This window comes from Gymnodraco acuticeps, unplaced genomic scaffold (genome assembly GCF_902827175.1).
Source record: "Gymnodraco acuticeps unplaced genomic scaffold, fGymAcu1.1, whole genome shotgun sequence".
NCBI classification, from domain to species: domain Eukaryota; kingdom Metazoa; phylum Chordata; class Actinopteri; order Perciformes; family Bathydraconidae; genus Gymnodraco; species Gymnodraco acuticeps.
Genome location: NW_022992250.1, coordinates 5,697,375 through 5,717,367, shown reverse-complemented (window position 1 = coordinate 5,717,367; position 19,993 = coordinate 5,697,375). Strand labels below are relative to the sequence as shown.

Sequence of the window (19,993 nt, the reverse complement as noted above, 5' to 3'; positions counted from 1 at the left end):
TGCTTTGCAATGGAACTCCATTTGGAGGTCAGCTATGTTCTCTTCTAAATGTGTAAGATTCAGGATCATACAGTTCAAAATTCTCAATAGAGCTTACATCACCCCTGTTACAAAATCCAAGATGGACAATAAACACAGAGACTTATGCTGGCATGAATGTGGCAAGCGAGGTACATTGTTGCACCTACTCTGGGAATGCCCAGCGGTAAAAAAACGTTGGTCAGAAGTAATATCCTTAATGTCTGAATCTTTAAAAGTTAATTTCCCTACATCTCCCATTGCATGTCTACTGGGTCTCAAGCCAGATGGCAATGTTGCAAGGACTGCCGATCGGCTCTGGACATTGGGCTGTTTAGCCACAAAAAGACTCATCCTACTAAACTGGAAGGAACGCAAACCAGCCTGCTTTACTAGGGACTCATGGCTGAGGGAGTATCTGGACCTACTGAATATGGAGCGTGCAGCTTCTCTGCTGGGGGATTTTGAGGGGAGACAGGAGGATTGCGGTTCACTGTCCGCAGCTCTCCTATCTGACCCTGTCAATATGGCATCTCCTGTGTAATGTATTGTGTATGTAATGTCCTGTGTATGTCACAATCAGCTGTCTTAGGAAGTCATCCTTGCATCCCCCCCTCTGGGAAATGCCTTCCCAGATGTAAAAAAGTAGAAAACATTACATTCAGTTGTAACTGCCAAAACAAACATTATTTACACTATTATGGCCCCTGTTAAAAATGTTTGTAATGTTATCTACTGTAAGTTGGTCGAACGAATGCCTCCTCATCCGGAAGCTGACCCGAGCAGCAGTCGAGAGGAGCCGAGCGCATCCGCGAAGCACACAAAATGGAGACGTCAGAGTTCCCGTTAGCCGGAAAATCTAAATCTCTTCGGTCAAAATAATTTCCCTTTAGCGCAATACCGCTTCAGTTGCGCCACTTATGTGACAGACAAGAAGAGTATGTGACAGACAAGAATAGTCAATTCTAATGTCTAACACTTAATGTGGAGAAAGAGATGTCCTGTATGGGTTGATTGTGCGTTGATCTGTTGGTAATGCCTCGGGGTTCCGGTGGGCATGTAAACAAATGCATAATGCTGCGCTATACTTTGTGGCCTCACCCAGTTGCATAGCGACACTTATTGTTTAGGTGTCTTTTAATAAGCAGGTAGTCATATCATTAGCTAGAACTAGCTGGATCTGATCGATATGGACATAAACGCGAGTGAAGTCTAATCTGACGGGAGAGAGAGATCAGCTGCTGCTGACGAGTCGACACGCAGCTCTGCATGATCAGCGGTGAGCGGACAAAACACACACTTCAGGTTAGAATATCACACGTAGCTATTTTAATGACCTCTCAAACTACCTAAACTAGTTATAGATATGTTTAGTTTTACTGTCGGGTCACTCATTACTGGATCCGCGAGCTGCATGAGACTGACATAATAGATTGCCCGATCGGACAACCAGCAGGTGAGGCTTCATTGCCCGAGCTAAATACTAGATGGCCCCGGGCCATCGGGCAGTCCTTAATGTCGAGCCCTGTGTTCGATACCTCCCTGTAAGCGTAACGATATCGACCTCTCACCCCACGACCTCTCACTGTTCTTATTATACATCCATGCCTCTCACCCACAACCTCACATACGAGTACTGAATGTGCAGCAAAGTGATCTTAGGAAGGCAGATATAGCAAAAGATTAACGTAAACGACAAACGAGGCGATCGACATGTTTATTTCCTGGTAAATCCACAATGGGTCCTCAATGTACACGCCCCGGATTCCTATGACGAAAATAATAGAATGTCGCCAGTTGTCATGACTCAATTTATACTGCAACACCGGCAGCTCTGCTGATTTCTCCTCCCTGGCTGCAGGCTGATAACAGACAGTTGGGATCGCGGCGAAATTCTCTCTTCAGACCCATTCTCACAGCGTTTATCAACCTTTTGTTACTCAATATCAAGCCACAGTTATTGTTTTTACTTCGGCTGTGACTTTGTGTGTGCTCAGGATGAGTTTGGCTGTGTTTCGATGTGTATCGCTAAACAAGGAAACCACACCTCCACGGAGCTCAGCGCGATTCACAACGTCCCGACCAATCAGAGCACACTGTGCTCAGGGAGGGTGGGGGCTCGAGCTACAACGAGCCGTTAAAGGCAGAGAGTGAAATTCAGTGAATACACGTATTTTACAGAGATGCTGTATGAAAAACCAATGTGAGTTTGGAAAATTGCACAATATAAATCTATTCTAGTAGACCTCAACAATGGAATTATGATCAGTGGAAATGGCCATGACATGGGACTTTTAAGTGGTAGTGCAGTAAATCAGCTACATCCTGCATACTGTATGTGTACAGTCTACAGTGTGAACAAAGACATTGTGAAAAACTGGAGCCAATGAATGCTTGACCAAACCTCCGTGTGAGAAACATGATCCAATCAGAGCTAACTACGCTCTGACTGACAGAAACGTTTAGCCAATACTAGACGTAGAAACCACTTAGGGGCGTTTCCAGGAAGAGAGTGGTTACATTTTCCTGTAATGGCGGACCAGACAGAGAGCGAGGCTATCGGGTTCAGCGACAACAGGTCAGATAATAGCAAATACAGTGTTTAAAATGAATGTGCGCTCAGTGTACAGGAAGCCACAAGCCACGCTTTCCTGTGAAGTTGTTTCGCGTTGTATGTGTTTAATAAGGTGGAGATAAACAGCCGTTTAACTTGTGCATGTAGCCTTGCTAGCTAACTAGCTTGCCGCTAACTAGCCTGTGTTTCCAAGCGGCTGGTCTCTGCTCTCAAATTTCTTACCACGCGGTAAACATGGACATCCACATCAGACACAGACAGATGTTTTTCTCCTTCTGAATGCCTCCTTCAACATGCCTTGCGTCTCCGTTCAGACACAGATCCAGTCTTTAAGTGTGCTTTTTAAATGTGAATGCCATATTGCAAGCTAGCTAAGCTATGCTATATTCATTAGTAAGCAGGAGCGCACAACTCCGTCAATTCAGTGTTTTGAATGGACTGGGGTGCTGTACGTCTGTTTTGTTATAAACGAGACCAACTGAGTGTTTGATTAACCTGAGAACCTGAGTGTGTACTGTTTTGATCAACAGGATATCACCCTAAAGAACATGTGGAATAATAAACAACTTAGAGCTACATCGCGTTACAGTTATAACGGTGCTACACCCACTGGCTCCGTAGCAAAAACATCTACCACGTCACAGTGTTATTGCATCTGTAAAAGCGTATTCCTGCTGCTCATATGTTGTAGGCACATCAGCGCAAATGTATCCATACAATACCATGCATGCTTAATAGTTTACTGCTTACAGTTAACAGTTGCTACAAAGTTTTTTGTAATATACTTATAGTCTGCTAAACTAGCCTAGCTACTGCATCATCCCCCTTGTAAAGATCTACATTAAATAATATCTTGATTGATAAGCAACTGCTACACAATGCATAGATGTTGTACATATTCTTAGATTATATTCAACTTTATTGGCGTTGTGAGCAGAGTGTACAGAGACAACAAAATACAGTTAGGTACAGTAAGTACATATTAAGCCGAATGAAATATAGAATAAATAAGATTTGATTTGAACAGCTAGAGATAGAAATACACTAGATATAAACAGTACACACAAACATAGAGGGCAGTGCAGGGGATACAAAAAAATATGTATTCTGCTGGTCTAAATACAGGTAATGCTAATAGTAAGAGGTTATAGACATATGCAGGTATGGTAAGAATATGGTGAAAAGATCCGGTATATAAAGTGTTGGTATGTAAGTACTGATCAGAGTGCTCATATAGTAGGTTTTTGTAGATGCTACTTAGTGCTCTGCCATTGAACACGTGTAGTAACTTCATATTGTCTTGCTTCGTTAGAATGGTGCAGCAGGCAGTGCGGTTTCGCAGCCCCGCGCCTGCCCCCGCACCCGCCCAGACACCAGTGCTACGAGGCCCACCACCTCTCCTCAGGCCGCCGCCGCCACCCTTTGGGATGATGAGGGGACCTCCGCCACGACCCCCATTCGCACGCCCCCCCTTTGACCCCAACATGCCGCCCATCCCACCACCAGGAAGCATGCCACCACCCATCGGACCTCCACATCTACAGGTGAATGTCCAAAACTCAAAAAGAAGTGCATGTTTATCTTCATGTTAGTGTTGGCTGAGTAATTTTAACTTTGCCTGCAGTGATTTGCTACACTGCATTTATAGCTAGACGGGCAAAAGTAAAATACATCTTTTACAGAATATAGCTGGAAACATTTCTCGACTTCTCCACTAGACACAATTGACTAGACATAGATAATGAAAATAATCGTTTGTCACAGTAACACCACTATAATCCCTTTTTAAAAAAAAAACATATTACAGAATCAAGTAGGAATATGACTGAAACTATTTTTAATTGATTTAACGATCGAGTTGTTTCGACTGCTTTTCTGTCTTGACACCCAGAAATCTTTGTGGGCAATTTGTTCACCTAGCCCATGGGTGGCCAACCAGTCAGAGGTTAAGAGCCACATTTTTTCTATGTTACTGCAAAGAGCCACATCAAACACACAGTCACTGATAACGCTTGTTTCAGTTTTTTGTTTTCTGGAGACAAGATTTCAACCACGTCACTGATGCATCTTTGTGGCATTGGGATATATATTTTTTAAATCCTCTGGAGCAGAGAGAGGAGCTGTGGATTATTGTTATTGATTAATGCATCAGTGTTTCTTAGGGTCAAAAACACTAAACTCACAACTTAAAATGAAAGCGTTTAGTTTATTTAATAAAAGAGCACATGTTCAATGTGAAAAGTGACAGTAGTTATAGATTATTTGCAATTTGGTGCTATATATATATTTAAAAAATATATATTATATATATTTTTGAAACACCTTGAATTTCAGGGGGGGCGCGGTGCTCCGTTGGCGGGGCGCAGCGCCCCTCCAACACAATGGTAGGGGAAACACTGGATAGTGTTTAATCAACGATAGGTTTTCCCCCCCTCAAAGGTGATTGGTTCACTGCATCGCAGGTATTATTGTGATTGGCTCTTGGGTCACATCAAAATTAGACGCGCTGTCATCCTCTCATGACACCTGACACCACACATACACACATAGGGAGAGCCGGGACGAAAGTAACACGGGACGAAAGTAACACGGGACGAAAGTAACACGGGACGAAAGTAACACGGGACGAAAGTAACACGGGACGAAAGTAACGGAGCGATTTTATCCGAGCCCAAACAACTTTGACCGGCCAAATTACGTCAGAATTATCAGCATTCAATACTTAACAGACCTACTAAATATCAGGTTTAACTGTCAGGAGTAGCTAGTGTTGTCACGGTACCAACATTTTGGTTTCGATACCAAGTCAAGAATTGCGATTCCGATTCTTTTTTGATACTTTTCTTAAAAAAAGGGAAACAGTCTTAAATGTAATTATTGTGCTTTATTTCACACCAGAACCATAACCATAACATAACCTTTTAAACAATGAGAACAATAAATAAAATAAATGACAAGAATTCGTATTAAATAAAATTAATAAATGTCTCACAGACCGGCCTCGTGGTGTCCGTAGGCTTGCCCTCACTGTCAGAGATATAGCTCAAATACTTCCAAATTTCGCTTCTGGCGTCTTTTTTGTCAACAAGCCGAGGCGCAGCGGCAGCTGCACTCCCACTTGCAGCCATGCTTCTCGTTTTCTCACATGCTCTGGCAGCTAGCGCGTGCACGAGAGAGGGGAGGCACTTAGAGCGTGCTTGAGAGGGGAGGGACTTAGAGCGTGCTTGAGAGGGGAGGGACTTAGAGCGTGCTTGAGAGGGAGGGACTGCAGGCAAGGCTGCAGTGCAGGGAGTGGAAGCAGAGCGCTGAACACACACGGCTCTTATTAAAACGGCGCTTTCTCACCGGAGTACTTTTCCCCGTCATTCTTAAAGTACCGATACTAATGAAACGGTGGAATCGTAACGTTTTTAACGGCAGGGTATCGCGGTACCTTTCAAGTATCGGTACACCGTGCAACACTAGTCAGGAGTCAATGTCTCTCCCCCAAATTCACACATATACAATTCGATATGAACTGAAGAGCCGCATGAAACTAGGCAAAGAGCCGCATGCGGCTCGAGAGCCGCGGGTTGGCCACCCCTGACCTAGCCCTACCGCTTACAGTCTGAAAATGTAATGCTCTGTCTCTATATTTTGCTGCAGAGACCTCCGTTCCTTCCGCCTCCCATGGGGAACCTGCCGCCTCCCCCAGGGATGCTGTTTCCTCCAGGGATGCCCCCCGTTATTGCATCTGGAGCCCCGGCAGAGGAAATCTGGGTAGAGAACAAGACGTCTGAGGGAAAGGTAAGGCCACTTTACTAATGACATGGAGAATTCATTATTGATTTTTATAGTATTTTGAAGTTCACAAAAGTACATTTATAATTTAGAAAAGTAAGGTCTAATGATGTGGAATGGATGAATATTAGACTTGAAATAAACTTTCCTCTATAAAAATATAATTGGTTATGAATACAGGGGTACAATTATAATTATTATGCTGTTGCCATGATTTATATTGTGGTTATTATTTGTTATTAAGTGTTTTCTTGTCCATTATCCTCTCCACAGGCATATTACTACAACGCCAGGACTAGAGAGTCATCGTGGAGTAAACCAGATGGTGTAAAAATAATCCAGCAGTCCGAACTGAACCCTCTTCTTGTAGCGGGGTCGGGTCCAAATGTGACGGCAGCTGGCAGTTCCAGCAGTGTCAACACCACAGCCAGCAGCACAGCAGCCATGCAGACTCAGGCCCTCTCCACGACCCCCTCCCGCACACTCGCCTCCAGTCCAGACTCCTCCAGCCACTCCCCCTCTGTGACTATTTCAGGTGAGTACACACTCTTACATCAACCATACACTCACAGACACAAATACAAATTAAAAATCCCTCCATTCTGTCTCTGTGTTACAAAAAGCCCCTGTTGTAGCAGACCTACCCCCTGTCGCCACAGTGTCTTCAAATGTAGCTGTGTCTCCAGTCACTGTGGTAACAGTTTCCACGGTGCCATCACCTGTAACGGCGGTGCAGACCATGTCACTGCTGCCTGCAGGGCTGCCCCACAATGTGGGCCAGCCCACTGCAGCACTACCTGCCTTCCCCCCTGTGATGGTGCCTCCTTTCAGAGTCCCACTGCCGGGCATGCACATCCCTCTACCAGGTAAGAACCACCAACTAAGAGCAAGAAACAAACAAGCCACAATATCTAGCTGCCAAAACTGACTTAATACAGGAACTGCTGATTTCTTATTTTGGAATCCAGTACAAAATAGAGTACTGCAACAATCTATATTGCCTGGATAACCAGGACATTTTGAGAGTATATCCTTTAAAGTAAGATGTGCCAAACTTCTTAGGTTACACCAGTCATTTCTATGTGCCAGATACATATTTAATCAGCATTGCACACAGGCCTCAGCTGCTGCTATGTAAATACAAGTTATGGATCCGACTTGGCCGATACCTTATATTAAAGAACTAGAATCAGGGCCTAAATATATTGTTAGGACAACTATAGTAGAAAGTATGATGTTGCTCCAATTGGGATTACTCTACTGTTACTGCGCTACTTAGCTAAGGAAATATTTTGTGACAACTAATATTCAGTCTCTGTGATAAAGGACAAAACCTTAGCCAGTGGACTCCAAGTCGAGCTGTTATTGGAAGGACTATAGAGACACCCGCATGTCACACGTGTCTCTTAAAGACTTCCCAACAAACATCTCCTGGTTATTAATATGTTCTAGTCAGTTCACTCAGCTCAGTTTTGTCAGGTAATTTTGTTCACAGTTCACACTACAAGTATTGGGTGCTTTGGCTTAAACTGAAGTATGTGCTAATGTAAATGCTCCTGTGTGTTTGCTTTCCAGTTTTTCTGTCACTTTTGTTATCTGTTTGATTCTCTCTGTCCCTCATTCTGGCATCATTTTTTCTAAGAAGCTCTTAACTCTTTCTTAATACTATAATAATAATATTAATATCAGGTTCTTTCTTTCTTTTCTTTCTATTGAAATTGTTATTGTAGTAATAGAAAGGGGAAGTCCCTCCCCTTCCGGTAGATCATCATGTTGGCGAAATGTAGTTAGACTGACCATTTTACACAGAACTACAAATAAATGCATCTTTCTTGACCTTAAAATGAACTTTGAAATTGACAAAGATAAAACAAATCATTTGTCTCTCGCCCCAAAATCTACAGTGCAACTTTTTCCTAAAGACGGTTCCATAGGAGGCACAGACATGGGAGGGACTTGGCCTCTCTATGGTTTCCAAAAGAATTTAAGTTAGTAAATCTAAAAACTTACACTGTGCTTATTCCTAACATCTGTCACAATTACATTACAGGCTAATAAACACTACACAAGACTAATGCAAAACCCACATTTCAGACGTGTGTTTTTTTCCGCCAGGGGCCACACACACAAACTCTTACACACCGTGGTAGCTCCTGTCTAGTGTCCTGCTGTGTTCAACCAGATGCTTGCTTGTCCGTTGTTCTTGCAGGTGTAGCAATGATGCAGATAGTAGGTGCCCCCTGTGTAAAGGCAGGCCCCGGCCCCAACGGTAAACACCCAGCCGCTCGCCTCTCAGACCTACAGTAGATGGCATGGTAGTGAATGATGTCTACATGAGTCATATGGTATATATGGCAACCCCAAAACAGTGACGGTGAATGATGTGAACATGATCCATCCATAGCACAGTAGACATTTCCTCTATTCCAACAGACAGCTTGATTCTTATTAAAAGTCTTCACCCACAAAATGTATTAGTAAATCAAGTACTCACCTTGTGATACCTTACATTCTGAATTGAAGTAAATGGGGGTTTCATTTAACGCTAGCTGCTTTAGCCCAGAGGAGATGCAGCAACCTTGCAGATAGGGCTACATGTTGGGGTTGTTGTCTCCTTCTGTGACATGGTTATGAGTGTGTGTTTGTGTGTGTGGTCACTGCTTTGTTTTTGTGTATGTGGCTTGTGTTTATAGTAGTGTGATATTTCCTGAAGACATCTTAAGTCTTGAGCAGTTCCATAAAATGTACATTATTTGTATTCACTCACTGATTTAATAAGCTTTAAATGAACAGGCACATTTGTGAGTTGTAGTGAATCAAATTGTTTTAATCAGTGGAGTTCTCTGTCTCAAATCTTGTTTTGTTTAACAAACGAATGTCTTTTCTAGTGTAGTCCACCACAACTGCTACTAGTTGCTAGGACAAAAATATGAGTCTCAGGGGATCATGGTCTTTTTTTCTTCTCTCTGACAACAGGCATGCTTCCTGGCATGGGCCCGCCTTTAGTCTCGATGATGCACCCACAGATGACTCTATCCGCTCCTGTCTCAATGGCCGGATCAATGCATCTCCCCGAGTGGTCAGAGTACAAAACCGCTGACGGGAAAACATACTACTACAACAACCGAACACTGGAGTCCACCTGGGAGAAACCCCCCGCCCTGGTGGAGAAAGGTAGGCACTGCAGATGAGAACACAGGCTTGTTCTGGCCTGACAAGTGTTCAGCAGCTATGAATGTAGCATGTTTACTGACCTTATTGATGGACACAACAGCACTTTTAATCATCTCATTATTGTTTCCTCCCCGTCTTCAGAAAAAGAAGCAGAAAGGATCAAAGAGCGCCTGGCCCAAGAGGAAGCGGAGGCGATGGAGATGGAGGATGAAGAGAACAAAATGGAAAACACTAATAATGAGAAGGAGGTATTTTAAAAGTTGATTTACCTACTTAATGACAACAACAACAACACTTAAAACATTCGTGTTGCTATGGCCTTAATGAAGAACAGTATGATCTCAAAGCATATTGTTAAGGGGTTATATTATTATAATTTTTCAGCATGCAATAGATCTTATAAACTGCACAACATGAATTATACTACATAACTGTTATACATATGGTATAATCAAATATGAAATACACACATTATTGCAAAGACATCACCAAAGAAAAGAATGAATACAGCTAAGGTATTATAAGTGTAATTTAAAGAGCCTGTGACACGAGTTTCCCCCATCATCCAAACCCATCCATTTGAGTAAATATTGTCCCCTTGAAAACCGTTACTGAACTGATTTTGGATATTTGTACTTTGATAACCATTAATCTGCCCTTCAATGTTGACCATTTTCTGGATCTGCTCGGGGATTCTTCAAGTCCCGCCAAATTATGTGTGACGTCATTGCGGGCACAGCGCTCCAGCTGCACCGTTCAGGATCCCAGCATCTGCATGTAAACGCACGATGGCGCACACAGCAGCAAGCTCAGACAGCGATGACAGTTTAATGTTGAACGTGTCTGAGAGCTCATATGAGGCTGAAGGATCGGTTTATGTTGTATCTGTTAGAAGTTTAGGAATTAGGTGCGTCAATATGGGCGATCATACGGTCATGTAGCCAGTGGTGGACTGGGATTAAAAATCATCCCAAGACTCTCGACCGGCCCACTTCGGTACCGCTAGTAAGTGTCAACGGGCGGAGTGGGGGATGTCAGGGGCGGCGGGTGCTGTAGATAGTAAATGTAAATATGTAAATATTTGTGTCACTGCATCCTCGTAAAATACAAATATAATGCAATGTCTGTGTCTTTGACATTAGCGCTGCCAGCCACCTGTGCCCTGTGGGCCTACTACGAAGCCAGTTCAACAGACCCTGGATATGTTTGAGTAACAAACAAACTAACAACAACAAACTAACAAACGAGATCTAGCTAAGCGGTCCTACGACGCTGGTTATCAACTCGGTAAATCAAGCCAGGGTTTCTCTCTCCAGCTGAGAGCGCGTTCACGTCTAAGACACGAGTGGATCTGACTTTAATTACATTTGACTCGAGTGTTTCGTCAACATAATGTGTTGCTAAAAATAATACTTCTGCATACAGTATGTGACACTGTGAGTGTTGCACGGCCAGATACGGCTGGAGAAGCTGACTGAGATAAGGAAATATATGATATATTATGATTAGGGCTGTCAAACGATTACAATTTTTAATCAGATTAATCACAGCTTAAACATTCATTAATCATGATTAATCACCATTCGAACTATTTTCCAAAATATGCCATTTATTTATGTATATTGTTGTGGGAATGGAAAGATAAATGAAAGAAGGCGGATATATCCATTTAACATACAGTATCTATGTTTATTATAACATTTTCTGCGTGTCAAAATGAAAGACAACTCACACACCTATCAATCATCAAACCGTGGGGTCTTAATTCATTACGTGTTGATTTCTATCAACGGGGAAGTACTTCAGGAAGTCGACAGAGGGGGGGGGCGGCGGCTAGTGGAGTACTTCGTGACCACAGAGTATGAACGTTGTGATCAGCTGTTTTAGCTCAGTTCTCCAGTGAAGGGGGGGAGTCTCCCTCCGCAGCCGGTTGGCGTAGTTTTGGCACAATTCCGTTGTGCAGACCGACGTTAACAGCAGCCCTGTCTGGCACACGGAGACCGACTCTGTCGTCCGGTGATCTAACCGCCTTCTGGAAAAGCTTCACAAGTACGTCGGTACGCAAATGCGCTTTGTGACACAAGTGACGGTACGCATTTCAGAGAGATTACGCACATAACCTGCGTACCAGTTATGTGCACCCCTGTACTACAGCAAAAGTATTCTCCGTCGGGACTTCCTGCAACAACACCACGCCGTTATCAAAGATGTTCTATTGAGAAGACATCGCTACGTGACAAAAGTTTTCAAAACCGTGGCTACTGAAATCAATCTTACTAACTGCTGTCTGTAACATTTACTCCGCGAGTTGGCAGACTTTATTTTGCTTCCTTTAACATCATTTTTCATGGTGGGGCTAAGCCATTTCTTGGTATGGGTGTAGCGTAGCCTACCCCAGCCATACCCTGGCGCTGCCACTGGTGGCACGTATGGGGCGGGCCATTCTGCACATGCGTTAAATGCGTTAAATATTTTAACGCAATTAATTCAAAAAATGAATTACCGCCGTTAACGCGATAGTTTTGACAGCACTAATTATGATATTATATGATCGATGATCTGATTGATGATGTAATATGAATGATAAGTGCGACACGTCGGCGTCTTCTCTGCATACGGCAGTTTAAACTGTATTTCCTTTATCCTGTAATATGACTTGATAGATTTAAACTCCGCACACTGAGTTGATCTGTTTTCTATAGACGCCGGAGGCATAAAAAAAGTTATTTAGCCTTCCCAAACCTGAGCCTCACGCGCCGCCTATGGGGAATGTGCTATAGTGACTTATCCGACCGGCCCACTTCGGTACCGGCCCATCGGGATTCGTCCCGATGGCCAGTCCGCCACTGCACCCAGCCCACGTAAACTGTCAACCCCCCGTTGACAGTTGACAGCCTCGCTGCGAGGAAACGGTGGACCTAGTGTCCCGATCGGAGTGGGAATAATAATAATAATAATCCGTGCATTTTATCCATTAATTTCCCCAACATTGTGGTGAAAAACCACACGTTTAATCCATGTTGGTGTACTACAACTGCAAAAAGCATCGGTTTGTTTTCTCATCAGGAAATGCAGACCGGCACAAACAAACGATTTTTAATCATCATTCTCACGATCATTTAATGTATCATATGTTCGCCGAATTGACACGAAAGCACTAATAAATGTAGTTTCATCCACTTGAGTTTACAACTACAAAAATAATCAATTTGTTTTTATATCACATCCGACGGGAGGAAATTCAGCAGCTCTCACTACCGATTTGTAATACTAATGTAATCATCATCTTCACCACGATCATTTATGTTTATGTTCGCCGAATTGACATGAAAGCACTGACAAATATGAATATACTGTAGTCAACTTCATTAAAACGTTATTAACGTGCCTAAACTCAGTAATTCACCATTTCTACGCATGACAACACACTTTGTCCGTGTTTGGCTCTCTCGCCGCACAGTGAAGCGTTCCCGCATTGACGTCACTTCCGGCTTCCCCCAAAACTTCAAAATGAGTCGAAGGAATTTCCCCGCGAAGTTCGAAATTATTGATATTTAACGGAACGGTATCGGTTTTTCTTTTTCAAACTGACGGTTCGAGATTACTAGTAGCCCAATATTTCATTGCACAACAGTTGTTGGGATGCTGTCACAGGCTCTTTAAATAGTAATGGAAATGAACGTTTTTTGTGTCTCATTGAAGGAGCTTAAAGAAGAAGAGATGACGGAGGAGGAGAAAGCAGCGCAGAAAGCCAGACCTGTAGCCACCAACCCCATCCCCGGCACGCCATGGTACACACACCACATCCCAACCACAGCATCCTGCAGCTCCACTTTGCTGCAATAAAACCTAATGCCTTGTTTCCTACATCTCAGGTGTGTGGTATGGACGGGGGATGAGCGCGTGTTCTTCTACAACCCGACAACACGGCTGTCCATGTGGGACCGGCCCGATGAGCTGGTCGGACGCGCTGACGTCGACAAGCACATCCAGGAGCCGCCGCACAAGAGAGGCCTGGAGGAAGTCAAGAAGACGGGTGGGGACAAACAGTCACATGCAGTCAGGATAATGACATTCAACATAGTACTTTTGATTGTTATGAGACGTATACTAATAGCAGGATTGATGCTACGAAATAGCTGCTCTGTTATTCTTAAATGTTGTTTGCTGCAGTTGATGAAGTATTTATATGATGTCTGTGTGTTCAGTCCCAGGTGTCAATAAGGAGGAGCCAGAATTAGCCATCGCTACTGAAGAGAATCAGGATGAGGAGCCCACCAAAGCCAAAAAGAGGAAGTAAGTCATACCGACTGGGTTTTTAGAAAGCATGCATTTTAATACTTGTGGCCATAATCAGGAATGTTTTTAACGTCCTTTCAAACCTGTTGTGGAAAAACATTTTTAATCAAATGTTGACTTCTTTACTGGCACAACTTTGATATATGAGTTGTAATATGATGTGGGAAGTTATTGCTCTAATGCAAGTCTTTGTTTGCCCTCACAGGAAGGAGGAGGTGAAGGAGGCGGACTCTGAGAAGGAAGCAGCGATGGAGGCCGAGCTCAGAGCTGCCAGAGAGCGAGCTGTCGTCCCGCTAGAGGCCCGGATGACCCAGTTCAGAGAGATGCTGCTGGAGAGAGGGGTAACACAAGTCTTTCATATGTGACCTGCTTTATCGAAATCAGTCGCATTGACCCAAAGACACATTTTGAGTTGTATACACTGTTGGGAAGAGGAGATTCCTAGCTTTCTAATGATATCATGATTGTTGTTGTACTCCAAATATTAAGCAAAATATGTCACATTATATAATGACTATCACCGAGTCATCATTTTGAGAAAAAGGAATCCATTGATCTGATTGATTATTAGCGGAGCAAATTATCAAAGTAGTACGGAGGGGAAATATTTTCGTTTGGATTACCGGTCTGGGGGAAGTGTGTGTGTGTGTTTGTGTATTTTTGAAAACACCGGCTCTGTTGTTAAGCCTGCTGTGACTTCAAGTTACTCCGTTCTCCGCTTGTAATGCCGTTACGCTTCAAAGTTGGATTTATCATCTAAATTTGCCAAAACAATTTTAATATTCTGAAAGCCAAGACTTTGTTTATTTAAAATCAAACAAAACACCCGAACAACTATTTTTTTTTACGCAAATCCACGTTTATTTTGAAATGAGCCGTTCCGACTGATTTCGATAGAGCGGGTCACATATCATTGTTTCAAGTGTTTGGTTTATTTTTTTTCTTCTCTGGAGGCAGACAATATTTCCTTTGACCCTAATGCCAGCGTTGTCCGTATGACCTGTAGGTGTCTGCATTCTCCACTTGGGACAAAGAGCTTCATAAGATTGTGTTTGACCCTCGCTACCTTCTGCTCAACCCAAAAGAGAGGAAACAGGTTCGGTTCATTTCCTTTTCTGATGCCTTTTTCTCCCTCCCCTCCCTGTCACTCTCACAGCATTGTGTCATGCATCGGCTTCTTTAGTCATAGCTTTGTGATTATATCCACTTCAGGTGTTTGATCAGTATGTGAAGACGCGAGCAGAGGAGGAGAGGAAGGAGAAGAAGAACAAGCTGATGCAGGCCAAAGACGAGTTCAGGAGGATGATGGAGGAGGCAAAGTTCACACCAAGGTATTTTTGTATTTTTAAAGTAAGTATTGATAAGTTACTTTCAACCTTATTGCAACATTACTATTTTGTAAGAATAAGTGTTCAGATTTGTGTGTTTCTGTTTATAAGCACAAGTAAAAAGTACCACATATATGTGACTTTTAAACAGTAGTTAAACCATTTCCGCTGTTTTGGTGAATACCAGCAATATTTCACATCCTGATATATTATTAGTAGTTAGTAATCATTTAATATTTTGTTGAGAAGAGATTATTTAAAGAAATTATTTAAACTGTTATTTAAACTGTTCACACAAGTTGACACTGATTTATTTGATTTTCCTATCTTTACAGAACAACGTTTAGTGAATTTGCAGTAAAGCACGGCCGGGACCCGCGGTTTAAGACCATAGAGAAGATGAAGGACAGGGAGGCCATCTTCGTCGAGTTCATCACTGCTCTGAGGAAGAGAGAGAAAGAGGACTCCAAGTCCAGAGGAGAGAAGGTATCACTCGCTCACATTTATATCAGTGTCATATTAATCATTCTTTAAGGTGAAAGGGGTCAATTGATTACAAACATAAAACCTACAGGTCTATCTGCAGGGGCTCTGCCCTCCTGCTGATCATTTGTTGTCTGAGAGATTCCTAATTTCTTGTGTGTTTGTGTGTGCTCGCAGGTGAAGCTAGACTTCTTCGATCTCCTAAGTGAGCAGCACATAGAGGGAGGCCAGCGGTGGAGCAAATTAAAAGAGAGGCTCGAAACTGATCCACGATACAAGGGTGTGGAGAGCTCTGCACTCCGAGAAGAACTGTTCAAACAGTACATGGACAAACAAGCCAAGGTAGGAGCATGGCTTTTCTGTGTGGAAAATAACTGCTACACCAAGTACGTGTGATTGACAGGTAGTCTCCACAGGGTTCATACGGTCATTAAAAACCTGGAAAAGTCATGGACATTTCAAAATGCTAATTCCAGGCCCTGGAAAAGTTATGGAAGTTTTGGAAATCAAATATAATTTATATTTTATCTAATCTCCAAAATAGTAATACTATAATGATAATAAATACTGTAAGTTATTTGTTTTACAACATGTTTCATATGCAGACCTTATTTTCCTGTTCCGTGTTATAATAAACCATTTTCAGTGGTACCGCTGAGAAAGAGTCTTTATTTTTTTGGTCATGGAAAATTAGGTAAAGGTCACGGAGAAGTCATTGAAAATCATTGGTGAAAAAGTGTATGAACCCGGTCTACAGCTCTATTTCGAGGCATAGTTCTCATTGTCGACATCACCTGACAAACAGATCTGACACGTGTTTCTCCTCCACAGTGCGTGGACGTGGATAAAGAGCGAGAGTTGGAGCGGCAGGCTCGTATCGAGGTCAGCCTCAGAGAGAGGGAGCGGGAGGTGCAGAAAGCTCGCTCAGAGCAGACCAAAGAGATCGACCGGGAGAGGGAGCAGCACAAGAGGGAGGAGGCCATCCAGCATTTCAAAGCGCTCATGTCTGATATGGTGAGAGGCCCTGCAGCTTTTTTTATTTCCTCATGAAAGTGGCTTTAATGTGTTTAGAATATATTAATCAAATGATAATTGTTTGTAATTACTAATCTATGTGCATCGTGATCTTCTAAGAAAAATAGATTGGCCGAAGATATAGAATCTTTAAGATCACTTTCTAAAGTCTGTTTGCAGGAGCACAATACCCCCTTTGTTTCAAATTCAGTATAAAACTTAAGCCAACAAGTATTTACTTTAGGACTTGCCTTAATAGTGTTTTTGTAATCCTTCTTAAGGTACGCTCTTCAGATGCAGCATGGTCAGACACACGTCGGAATCTGCGGAAAGACCATCGCTGGGAGTCGGCGTCACTGCTGGAGCGAGAGGAGAAGGAGAAGCTGTTTAACGAACACGTAGAAGCACTGGCCAAGAAAAAGAAAGAACATTTCCGGCAGCTACTAGATGAGACCAGCATGGTGAGGAGTAAAAAGGTGCCAACAGCAATCAAACTTGTCTTCTTTAATGAGCAAATATTACCAGTGAAAAAAATGTATATTGTTATTATATGTAATATATCATTAATTTGTTTGTGTTGTAGATCACACTGACAACCACATGGAAGGAGGTGAAGAAGATTATCAAGGAGGACCCTCGCTGTATTAAATTCTCCTCCAGTGACAGAGTAAGACTTACATTACTATGCTTCTTGAATTCTTAAATGGAAATATAACAGTCACTTGACAACAATTACAAAATATACTGGAGTGTTTTGAATCTAGTGACAGGTGAAGACACACTGCACGATAAGAAAGTAGAAAATATCAAACTCTTCCTGTCATTGTTCATCAAATCCAAACCCCAGCTCTGAATTGATCAACAGAAAGGTTGATATTTATGTCCTAAACTTGTAATGGTGTGATTTATGTGAGTTTTGATGTCTGATGTGTTTAATCTGTGTTTGCAGAAGAGACAGCGGGAGTTTGAAGACTACATCAAAGACAAGTACATCACAGCCAAAGCTGACTTCAGAACTCTGCTGAAGGAGACGAAGTTCATCACATACAGGTCAGTACACTTTCTCTTACATACTAGATGTGCAAAAATGAAAACAGTGTCTCTAAGAATATTACAAATATGTAGTTGGACATGTATTACATCAAATGTATTGTCTACATTTGAAATAGTTTTTGGCCCCAAAAGATGATTTCAAATATTACAACTTCTATTTCCTCAATGTCAGCATAGTTTGAAAGACAATGACAGAAGAGAACTCTATCTATGTTACATTTGTAAAAGAGCCTGGGACTTGAGATTTTCATTGCCAAAACTATGCTGTAGCTATTGTGCAAATGAAATAAAGCCTTTGAATATTTTAGTCTTGTACAATAAAAGTATTTAGGAACTCCACTTATTATAGTTCATCATGTTTTCATTCCCTTAGAAGTGGTTTCTATTAATAAACAAATGTATCCTTTCTCTTTATTTTTGAACTTTTGTAAGTATTGTAAAATTCTCTGAGAAGTAACTTTAGAGGCAAGTCAAGATAAGCTGCAGACATGTAGATGACACAGGATGTGATGGTGATACAAATATTGTGTTACTTATAGACTGTACATTTTTTCTTTTACCGTTAGCCAATCCAAATATTTAAAATAATTGTGTAGTTTAGCAAAGTCTCACTATACGAAATTGTTTCTAAAGGAGAGACTTTAACTTAAAGTGCACCTATCATAGGTCTCAGATATATAAAAAACATGTCTATGAAGTGTTTTGCTCAAAATACCAAACAGATCACCGATTCTAGCCATGCCTCATATCCCTTTATTTTCAAAAGTGCTGATTTTGGGTATAAAGCTATAAAAATTGATAAAAAAGGAGGGAGCTGAGCTCATGCGGACCCGGCAGCTACTGTCTAAACTAAATACTGCCGTGATGAAACGCCATATCATGGATTATCAAGGATTATCTCTGAAACAGTTTGGAGCTCAAAGGCTTTCTCTCTTGCCGGTTATACCACAAGGTGAGTTCCTTTTTATTTCCTGCTTCTTCACACACATGCTCTCCAGTACAGGTTAGCTCTGAGTGTTAGCGATGCTAATGTAAACACCGTCCAAAACAGTCAGGCATTGTTTCTGATGGCAACGTTTCTGATAGTGCTGTGGGTCCACATTTCCGATATTACGTCATATCGGACGCAAATCTGGATCAGCTCCATTGGACCCCCCGTTTTTAGAGATGTGGGTATGGAGGAAAAGAGAGAAGGTTTTATTTTCTGACGCTGCGTGAGTTCCCTGACACACCAGGGACACATATTTATGTATAAAAGACATAAAAAAATGCATTTTGCATGATAGGTCCCCTTTAAATCAGAACAGCAGTTGTTGTCCTTGAATCTCACAGAGGATAGTATGACCATCCTGTGCCTTACCCATGTTTCACCTCCTCTCCTCCCTCAGGTCGAGAAAGCTGATCCAGGAGTCAGAGCAGCACCTGAAGGATGTGGAAAAAGTTCTTCAGAACGATAAGCGGTACCTCGTTCTGGAGTGTGTACCCGAGGAGCGCAGGAAACTCGTCATGTTCTACATCGAAGACCTGGACCGCCGTGGCCCGCCTCCTCCCCCTACTGCCTCTGAGCCCACCCGACGCTCCACCAAGTGACCAATCACATCATCTTCTTGGCCGGGTCCTATTCCTCCTCGCCTTCCCTTTGGCCAGAGCATGATCTCCCCTGAACTCCCCCCTGATCTCCCCGCCCTTCAGGCCCACGGCTGGCCTCACAGTGTTATGGCTGGGGCTCATGTCGCTTGGAGATGTACCGTAGAGATGAACGGTTAAGGTCTCTGTGTAATGTCACCTCTTAGCCCTGAAATTGCCCTGCAGCTAAGGCAGGAAACTGAGGTCACCTGATCTGAAGGTGACCCTTGAGCCCTCGTCTCTGGCTGACCACATTAGAGGGAGAGGAATACTGATAAGGCTGCTGCACAAGCAGCCACAGAGAGGTGTAAGATAACGGATGTAAAGGAAAATTAGTGCGAGTGAGAATGAGTGAGAATGAGTGAGTCTGTGTGGTGTGTGTGCATGAGTGCGTGTGTGTGTATGTGACTGAGGCGTCCTTAAGCCTTACTGCTCCACTTTGTCAGTCATTGTTTCAGCAGCTCAGTGTGAATGTTAGTTTCTGCTCAGTGGTTTACTCCGATGTTGCAGCAATTTCTCTGTTGAATGGAATAAAAGCAACTTCCACTGTTTTTTTCAATTTATTGTCCTGATTTTCTGTTTTCGTTGCATATTATCTTGGGTATTCAGACACAGAAATTGTTCCACTAGAAGTCAATATTAT

General features: G+C 42.6%; 1 protein-coding gene across 10 annotated transcripts; it reads left to right on the top strand.

Moving 5' to 3' along the window:
* Positions 1-2,297: 2,297 nt before the first annotated feature.
* On the top strand, positions 2,298-19,901 carry tcerg1b (transcription elongation regulator 1b (CA150)). 10 transcript variants are annotated; one of them, XM_034206613.1, is made up of 22 exons: positions 2,298-2,596; positions 3,906-4,137; positions 6,239-6,379; positions 6,647-6,908; positions 7,033-7,239; positions 8,278-8,361; positions 8,583-8,642; positions 9,350-9,547; positions 9,689-9,795; positions 13,250-13,338; positions 13,423-13,583; positions 13,756-13,843; positions 14,052-14,187; positions 14,853-14,942; positions 15,059-15,177; positions 15,510-15,660; positions 15,835-15,999; positions 16,489-16,671; positions 16,953-17,147; positions 17,255-17,338; positions 17,621-17,721; positions 19,113-19,901. In XM_034206613.1, exons 1-22 carry the CDS (start codon positions 2,550-2,552, stop codon positions 19,312-19,314), a joined length of 3,102 nt encoding a protein of 1,033 aa, XP_034062504.1. In that variant the 5' UTR covers positions 2,298-2,549; the 3' UTR covers positions 19,315-19,901. The 10 variants fall into 10 exon arrangements, with proteins under 10 accessions (XP_034062504.1, XP_034062503.1, XP_034062502.1 ...); XM_034206612.1 differs by having other exon boundaries at positions 6,997-7,239; positions 16,953-17,132; XM_034206611.1 differs by having other exon boundaries at positions 6,997-7,239.
* The last annotated feature ends 92 nt before the right edge of the window (positions 19,902-19,993 follow it).